At 40.6% G+C, this 9,412-nt stretch overlaps 1 protein-coding gene across 1 annotated transcript in view; it reads right to left on the reverse strand.

Moving 5' to 3' along the window:
- Positions 1–9,025, reverse strand: part of E2F8 (E2F transcription factor 8) — an 11,431-nt gene extending 2,406 nt beyond the window's left edge. The window contains exons 1-9 of the mRNA XM_009886301.1: positions 8,768–9,025; positions 8,300–8,456; positions 6,796–7,101; positions 5,943–6,104; positions 4,305–4,442; positions 3,798–4,007; positions 1,945–2,029; positions 1,153–1,657; positions 1–162 (exon numbers count right to left, since the gene is read on the reverse strand). Coding sequence (XP_009884603.1) covers positions 1–162; positions 1,153–1,657; positions 1,945–2,029; positions 3,798–4,007; positions 4,305–4,442; positions 5,943–6,104; positions 6,796–7,101; positions 8,300–8,456; positions 8,768–8,869 — 1,827 coding nt within the window. The 5' untranslated portion in view covers positions 8,870–9,025. The remainder of the gene's footprint in view (positions 163–1,152; positions 1,658–1,944; positions 2,030–3,797; positions 4,008–4,304; positions 4,443–5,942; positions 6,105–6,795; positions 7,102–8,299; positions 8,457–8,767) is intronic.
- Positions 9,026–9,412: the final 387 nt, after the last annotated feature.

A 9,412-nucleotide genomic window follows, 5' to 3' on the forward strand; every position in this document is an offset into this window, starting at 1 on the left:
CTCATCTTCTGGAATATCTTCTCTTTTACATTGGTCATAGCACCTTGTCATGTTTTGATCTAATGTTTCAGTTTTGTTCTGTTTCTCTTCCTGGAAATTGTCCATTTCGTGGTTCATTTGTGAGCTATTGGAAGGTGGTCTTTCATTTTTAATGGATTCTCCCTTTAAAAAAAAAGTACATACAAAACCAAAGGCAGACACTGTAAGATTCAACATTCTCAATTACAGGTCTGCAATGGTAGTTATACATTTTAAAAATTCGGAAAGCAAGTTTTCTCCTTTCTCCTACTTCCCAAGTTTGTGCTATAGAAGTTTCTAGTCAATAAGGTACAACCAGATCCGTGTTATCCCCTCTTGCTTCATCACAGCGAGTGCATGTTTGACACCACATGTTGTCACAACACGCTGATAACATTTCACGACCGTTTTGGCAAGCAGAATTTAAAGCCGCCTAATAATTTAGAGACACTAAAACATTCAGCAACTGAGGAGCAGAAAGAAATCCAGACCCAGTTTCTCCATACGCATCAAGTGTATCTGAACCTCTGATTTCTCTTCACGTGCTGCATTATTATGTCTACAACAACCCAACATTAGCAGTGCGCAACGCTGGATAGGAATATTTAGAAGGTATCAGGATTTTGGGACATTTCTGCGTCCACTTTTCCTCCTAACACCTTTCAGCCAAGAATGAATGCCAGCAAGATGAAGAACCTGAACTACTCCAGAATCATTATGTAAGTAGATCTTGACATAATGTTTTGGGAGTTGTTTTATTTTGACTAAAGTCTGTAGGCTTTGACACCTCTGCTTAGAAATAAATATTTGGTGGGGGAAGAGAGAGGAACAAGGAGAAAAATACAGCCTGATCCTGGGTTGGCTGTTAGAAGACAGGTGTTATATTGCGTATTGTATATTCTGCCTGATGCTTTGCAAATACCAGTAAGATTAGGTGGTATTTGAGAGAGAGAGAGAGACGTGTGTAAACAGCCCCCAACCATCAGAAAGCACAACAAAGGAACATCATCCCTTCAAGCATATTGTTATTTAAAACGCCTACACACGCTGGTAGGCTCCTAAACCACTTAGAAAACGAGTAGGTGGCAACATCATTAAGCTATAAAATGGCATTTTAAAAATAATTTAACTCACCAGCGAAGTATCAAGGCTTTCCTTGTCACTTCTATACCTTTTAATTAAATTACTCTCTTGTAATGCTTGTGGTCTTTTAAGGCACCGCTGTGACGATGTTTCTGATTTTATAGTCGGTCTTTCTTTAGCTGTCAGGGACTTTGTTGGATCATCTGTAGCTATCTGATTGTCTCCTTCCTCAGCGGTTGTTTTATTTACTACTTTTGAGTTAATACTCTTAATTCCAGTTACGTTAGCACGCGGTAGAGGCTGCAACATGAAACTTGGGCTGTACGTTGTCACAGTGTGGGCTTGGGAAGGATGCAGATAAATGGCATACGAAAGAGCCGAATGAGGATGAGGTAGTATTACTGGTGAGACGGAGCTGTGGCTCGGGGGACAGACACCCGGGGGCTGTGTGAGAGCCGGCTGCTGCGAGGGTTCGGGCTTGAGGACTACCTCAGGCGAGGACAAATTACATTCCAAAGCAGATCCTGACAATTTCATTTTCATCTCTTTTGCTTTCCTTGAAAAAAAAAAACAACACAAAACAAACAAAGACCAAAAATATTTTAATACCTTCCTGCAGACATGAATGCCCTGACATTTGTATTTGTATTTTCTGCAATACAAAGACTTAACAGGAACTTGTACTTCTCAATCCACTAAACAGAAAATAAGTGAAAAAAATAGCCTGCCAGTATCAGGGGTTACTGTTTTTTGCAAACTTGCCAAACTTAAACTGAGCATAGCTTTAACTTAACAGCCAGAGACAAAATAAAGCTTCTCACTTTAATAATTGTGCAAACTTACTTTGATTGTCCTTCCAGCTGATGTTTAGCGACTGCTGGAACCTGAGCCATTTTACTTGGGAAAGCTGATAAATTTTGATCAGTACCTGGTTGGAGGGGGAAAACGAAACAAAACTGTTAGCGCATCAAACATAAAAGTTAAATTTTGGCTTGAGGAGACTGCGCTATTTAATGTGGTGTGCACATTTAATGAGAAGACACTAAGATTCCATATTATGCTCAGCCTGCAGCCCACACCTGATTTGATCAACTGGATGGGAGCTTACGTCAACCAAATTTTAAAGCCTCAGCTCCATTTTTTTTCCTCCCTCCGCAGAGGATACCTAACAAGAACGTGAACACTGAGAGGTAATTTTCTGGCAATTTTATGGAATACAGAACTGCTTAGACAGTAAGATCGAAAGCACAGTTTCCACAACAAACCAGAGTTAGAGCAGTTCATAGAGCAACATACAATATCTGGAGAATCAGCTATACTACACAGACAGGAGGTTTGTAGTCACTAAGACATCACACAAAGTCAAGATAGTGGTATGTAGAATGGGATTTAATATTATTCTTAAACCCGAAACAGTAATATGCTGCTCCTTGTGTACTTGGCGTGGAAGAGGAGGCTGGAGTTCCCTACAGTGTGCTCAGTTTGGTCCAGATCTCAATGAATATATTTACTTCGCTGCAACAGTGCAAGCTGTGACTGGATTTGGTCCATCAAACTGGAAAGAGCTTCTACTAACTGCAGCGCTGATGCACTGAACATGGATCAGTTTAGCTTTGTTTTCACTATCACGACACCAAGTTGGGTGGGAGTGTTGATCTGCCTGAGGGTAGGAAGGTTCTGTAGAGGGATCTGGATAGGTTGGACCGATGGGCCGAGGCCAATGGTGTGAGGTTCAAGAAGGCCAAGTGCCGGGTCCTGCACATGGATCACAGCAACCCCATGCAGCGCTACAGGCGTGGGGCAGAGCGGCTGGAAAGCTGCCCCGAGGAAAAGGACCTGGGGGTGTTGGTCGACAGCCGGTTAAACAGCAGTGTGCCCAGGTGGCCTAGAAGACCAACAGCATCCTGGCCTCTATTAGGAATAGTTTGGCCAGCAGGACCAGGGCAGTGACTGTTCCCTGTACTCGGCACTGGTGAGGCCCCACCTCAAGTGCTGTGTTCAGTTTCGGGCCCCTCACTACAAGGAAGACATTGAGGTGCTGCAGCGTGTCCAGAGAAGGGCAACGGAGCTGGTGAGGGGTCTGGAGCACACGTCTGATGAGGAGCGGCTGAGGGAACTGGGGGTGTTCAGCCTGGAGAAAAGGAGTCTGAGGGGAGACCTTCTCGCTCCCTAGAACTACCTGAAAGGAGGGTGTAGAGTGGTGGGATTGGTCTCTTCTCCCAAGTAACAAGTGATAGGAGATGAGGAAATGGCCTCAGCACGTTGCGCTAGGGGAGGTTTAGGTTGGATACTGTGAAAAATTTCTCCACTGAAAGGGTTGTCAAGCACTGGCACAGACTGCCCAGGGAAGTGGTGGAGTCACCGTCTCTGGAGGTATTTAAAAGACGGGCAGACGTGGTGCTGAGGGATGTGGGTTTAGTGGCAATTTGGCAGTGCTGGATTAACGGTTGGACTTCATGATCTTAAAGGTCTCTTCCAACCAAAATGACTCTATAATTCTACCAGTCTTGTAAGGCCTCAGATTTATAGGCAACGTATATTTTCCCAATCTTGTCTATTTTTGACAGTTCTTAAGATGTGTTTGTTGTAAGCAGGCATACCTACGCATCCGTATCTCCTATGAGAAGATGGCAAACCCGAATATTTAATTCAAGACTACATTTGAGTTAAAAACAAACTTAGAAAAAGATACGTACTTGCACATATTTTAACTGGACTGGTTGGAGCAGACTGGATCTTTCTTCTGTCATTTTCTATAGTTTTAACTAACTTTATTAGAGATGGATGCCGAGTGAAGTTTTGCTTTCCTCTTGAAGGGAAAAGGTTTTTTGAACACTGCTCTTTGGAAGGGATGGATTCTGAAATAGGTGTGGGACAGGTCGTAGAAGTTGTTTCAAGTTTTGTATCTAAAAAGCAGAAAAAAAACCCAGAGAGTAAATACGTATCATATGCAGATTCAGTAATTAAAAGCAGTTCTTTGAGCCCGGCTTGTAAGTATTGAAGTACAAGCAGCAGCAAAAATGGAAATGCAAGAGTATCAGTATGAGTACAGCGACTCTGTGGAAATAACATACTGCTGTGCTGCGCGGTCATGCAAACTGCTTAGTTTACTCTGTCTTTTGGCCCCAAAAAAAATCTAGCAGAGAAAACAAAGAAACAATCAAATCATCAGCAGAACAAAAGGAAATGACACATACACCTACCCTGAATATTTGGCAAGACCTCAGGTCCTGTCCACTTGAATGCTGGTTTTCTACCTCTCTCCTCTGTAACGTGAACTTTCTTGATAAGCTCAAGGCTACTGAGAACATTTGCTATGTCATAAAGTCTCCTAATTTTGGCTGCAATAAAATAAACACACGTAAAGTATAGCAATTCCCATCAACGAGTTAACATATATCACATTAAAAATGTTATAATGCCCTTTTAGCAGCTAAAAGGAAAAACCTTTATAATTTTTTTTACAAGAACAACTTTGTGGAACAGGTATTTATACTATGAAATAACAGATCACAACATAAATTTTTTATGTAAAATAGAATTACATTGATACAGAGCTAGAAAAGAAAACACTGCTAAGTATATTATGCTAAATATAGAAAAAAACATTTTCAATACAAGTTAGGTTCCGTGCAGTGACCAAACCTATGCAAATTCTGTAGTGAAAATAAGTAGCTTAAAAGGCAGGTACACGTGTGCAGCGGCGAACATGGGAACTAGGGGGAAGAGACACATTGAAATCCAACAGGATGATCATCCTGCGTGTTTTTAACTGGTTTCAGGTTGAGGTATTAGGGAAAAGTTTTAGGCAGCAGTCAAAGTGACTTCTGCCAAAGCTGCTGCTACCGAAAATTTACAGTCTAGCAAGTCGTGGAACTAGGGGCTATGCTTCTCAACCAAGAACACGGTAAAACGCGTGATACCTGAAATACAGACACAGGGACGGAACACCCTGAAAATGCACTTATTGAGACAGACCTTATGGTGAAAATGCACTTATAAGACAGACCTTATGGAGGAAGAAGAAAGAATGAAAGCAAACAAAACCTCCCTATTGACTACCCACCCACCCTCTCTCTGTTGCCATGATGCAGTGGAAAGGAAATTACAAACTGAAACCAGCAAGGATCAGTTTTCGTTTTGCATACATATATTTCCACCAAAAAAAAAAAAAAAAAAGCAATGGAGTCTGTCTGAGACTCAAGGAAGGGTGTAATTTTCAATGAAACCCACAATTAATTCTTGATCCCTCAAAAGCAGGCACATTTTTGATTATTCTAGACATACGTGCCTAGACCTCGAAGTACCTTTTTTATTTGAATGGAGAGGAAGAGGAGGAAGTGTGCAGGGAACTGAGAGCAGGGTAAAAGAATGAAGAAATAATTGGCAGTTACAGCGTTGGGTTTCACTTCCTCTCACGTGTAAGTCATTAACGGGACTTTTACAGAATTTCTTTAGACTTCCAACAAGTAAGTTATATGACCAGAACACAGATTTGCATGATTCTGGGGCACATTTGATGAAATGATGCCGAGATGTTTGACAGACCGCTTGAGGAAAGAGACATTGTGACCAGTAAGCAATCAGGAGAGAAGATTTAATTGACTTTTTCTCTTATGTGGTCGTTATGGATCAATGACTATGCACAAGCGGGTCCCTATTAAAAACTGCGCAAGATGTTTAGTGAGTTTTTGGAGGGCCAGATCTATTTACGGCAGGAGAAAGACGATGGTATTTTACAGTACCTAAGCTTGTACTAGAATAGTCCATTTAGTTTACACTTGATATTTCTATTTAGAGTAAGATCAAAAAGCAGACAGCAACAGCAGCATCTTACTTACTTTTAAACTTGCTTTTATCTAAGTCTTCTAACTGGTCTTCTCCAATCAAGATTTTAGCAGCAACTTCAAGGCTTACTATTTGAGGAGTCGATACAAGGAACAGCATCACAAATTTCTGACTCATCACTCGTAAAGACTTGTCTTTCCTGCTATTTACTGATGCTGCAGCAGACAGGAGAAAGGATTAAAGTATTAAGTGACACGCCAGCTGCAAACGTTTTTAAAACACTGAAGAAATTTGTTACTAACAATTATTATAAGAACAAACAAGACAGGAACTAGGCAGGGCCGATGTGGACTCCAGAATCATGTTTCTACATGGCAAGAATCAGGTAATTAGGTGGATACCAAACCTAACTACAAAGGGGAGAGTGCGATGGTTTCCCTGTATACGTTTCCTACGGTCTGACAACTTGTACTTTTAAAGATGCTTAACAGCAGGTTATACAATTATTTAACAATCCTTAATTAACATTTTTTCCATGAATCAAACCTAAATTTGTTCTTTTTAGAACAAATGAATGGAGTAATTTATACTTTTGGGTTCTATAACATTCAATGGTAACAAATCCTGCAAATTGGATTGTATGCAGGGTATGTTTCATAGTTTCACCTAGTGCCCCCTGGGTCTTGCACTGTGAAAACAAAATACGTATGCAAGAATTGAACCAATAAGAGAACTGAAAGAGTGAAAAATAGAGCACTTTTTCTCACCACAAACAGCTGTGGTACCTTTCAGGCAGTAGCATTTCAGAAAAAAAAAAAAAAAAGCGTCCAATAAATGTTTTTGCAAGTTCATAGATATTTATCATTACGAGCACATATTATTTTTGGCGTTATACAGAATTATTACCAGCACGAAATTCCATTCCTGGGAGCTCGACAAAAGACATTTCGGAATGCTCATTTGAGCCAAAAGTTCTCGCCGTTTCTTCATTTCTTTCACCATCAAAATCGAATTCGTGCTCATATTCTCTTTTCTTGATCATCTGAATTTGCTGTGTATATTTGTTCTCTTCTCCAACTTTTTTCAAAGCCTGCAGGGTTTTGGAGAGATTATGTCGCCCATGCCAAGCATATCTGTTTTTGGCAAGGCGGCTCACCATGTGTAGGCTCTCTAGCACGTTCACAATATCATATATCCGTCTACGTTCAACATCTGAAAAAAAAAAAAAAGCCAGACGAACATGACATCTCTACTACATAAATTGTATTTCGTCATAGATTTACCTGAAATGTGGTTTGCACAGAGAAGGGATCAGTTTCCTGTACTTCTCCCTCCTCTTAACATACTTTTGAGCCGCTTTTGCCAATTCCTCCTTACAAAGGTTTCTGAAAATAGCCCTCACAGGTCTCGCCAGCAAGGAAAAGAAAACAATTCCTGCTCTGGAATGGAAGGACTTGCTTTTCCACAGTTATACTTTGTTTACAGCATTCCTTAAGAAATAAAACTTACTCTTGCCAGAAGAGCCATTCGATGGGTTTCAATACAGCTTTTAAAAAAAACCCAAATCATTTTCAATTATTCATTGCATCGATTTCAGATTGTGTCATTAAATATCCGTGGAAACTCACGGTAGACAACTGTTTTGTAACTTGTTTATATATGTTATTCTATTAACACACTGTCCATTTCTCTTTTGTCTGTTAAATTCTTGGGTTTGACTAGGCATGTTCTAAAAGACATGTTATTTTGTACACAGAATAAATAAAATAGACAATTTTAATTTGCAATTCATCCCTCTTCCGTGTCCCCCAAAGTATTCTGAAGGTATGACACCAAAAATGTTACAGCAGTACGGTTTGTAACTATTATCAGTGTTATAAGATGTAGAATACTGTAATTTCATAGCTTTTTGATTAAAAAAAGCTTCAGCTTAATGTCAGCAACTCAGACTTTCGGGAGTGATTATTGGTGTGATATAAAAATAGTGATGTAAAATGAGAAAGTTAAATTATCAGAGAGCAGAAAGTAGTTTCTTGCTTTGAAGTCATAATTGGACAGGAAGCGGTGGGTTCAGCGAGAAACACTAGTTCCTGCCGCAAAAATCCAACCACTAATCTTAGCTATCATCTCTAGATCCAAAAAAGCTCCAAATGGTTATTTGACGTATCGGCAGTAATTTAGATGTTGGATATTAAACATCATTCAGAGTTTCTCAATTCAGTTCACTGAAAAAGCTTTAGCTTTTTCAAAAATTGCTCTAAGAATGAAGAGTTTAAAGCTGGGTTTAAATAAGTTTGGGAGTACACAGTAAGCATTCCAAATTTTACGGAGCACAAATGTGCTAACAGAAACGGTAGGTTATTGGCACCTTTGTCTGAAGAAATGTATCATAGCACATATGCCGACTTACTAAGCTCTTCAGCTACTTCATCAAGGCAAATGTAGTTATTCTCCTCAGTGCTGGGGTAATCAGGATACCGAGCTAAGAATTTATGACACAGTAATCCTAGACTTTTCTCTTTGCGACTTGGTTGAGATTTTTCATATTCGTCTCCCGATAAGTGCTCCTACGTGGAAAGAAGAAAAGGAGAATTGGAATTTTTTTTTACAATAAATACATAAACGTAGATATTTAACAGCTTTATCGTGAGCAGTGTCAAAGGACCAGCGTTCTCCCTTTGTCCTCAACAGCTGTGAAATAAACCCAGCAAAACGTTACCGGTTGTATGTAATTAGGCAATATCCTTACGGACATCTGGACAATACTCCAAAACTTTAAAATAGTTGTAGTATGTTAACGTATAACTTTTTATACTGAATAAACAGCCTGCAGCTAAGTTTAAAAAAAGTAAATAAAGAAGACACCTTTACAACATACCTGCAAACAGTGTTTTGCCTGTAGGACCTCGCTTACGTCGTTTGACAGCTCCCTTCTCTGTTCCCTGCTCCTAATCTCCGGACTAGCGGCGCTAATCAGCATTTTAAGGTTCGAAGTAGGGGTCCATGGATCTGCTGGAAGGATTTCTTTAGGTTTTGGGGGGGTGGTTAGAGGCTGACGGTCCGGCTGTATCTCCGTCAACACCGAATGCGAGGTAGCTGCTTGTTTCAAAGGGGTTTTCAAAACGCTTCTGCACGGCTCAGAGGAATGATTTTCCTACGCACCAAGAAAAAAGACAGACCGGGATGTTAAAACCCAGCAGCGCTCTAATCCGTTCGCTGATAACAGTCAAAGTGGTATCAAGACCGATGGCATTTTTCGGGTAGCGCGAAGCCAAAGGTCGCAGTCCAACTGGGAACCGGGGAACCCCCGGCCCTGAAACCGTTTCTCCGGCTGTGCCGTCAGCTTAATCCCAGCGCCCACCGTCTGCCTCAGGTAACTCTGCGTTCCTCTCCCTCCAGGGAAAATACAGCCAATGTTAATCTGTACGGAAAAGCTATAAAAAATGACTGAAACACCGGCGATTAAAGGGGGAAAAAAAAAAGGGGGGCCCAGGAAGAAGTCCCGCTGGTGACAAGGGTCGTT

The sequence above is a fragment of the Charadrius vociferus genome, unplaced genomic scaffold (assembly GCF_000708025.1).
Source record: "Charadrius vociferus isolate BGI_N301 unplaced genomic scaffold, ASM70802v2 scaffold115, whole genome shotgun sequence".
Taxonomy (NCBI): Eukaryota; Metazoa; Chordata; class Aves; order Charadriiformes; family Charadriidae; genus Charadrius; species Charadrius vociferus.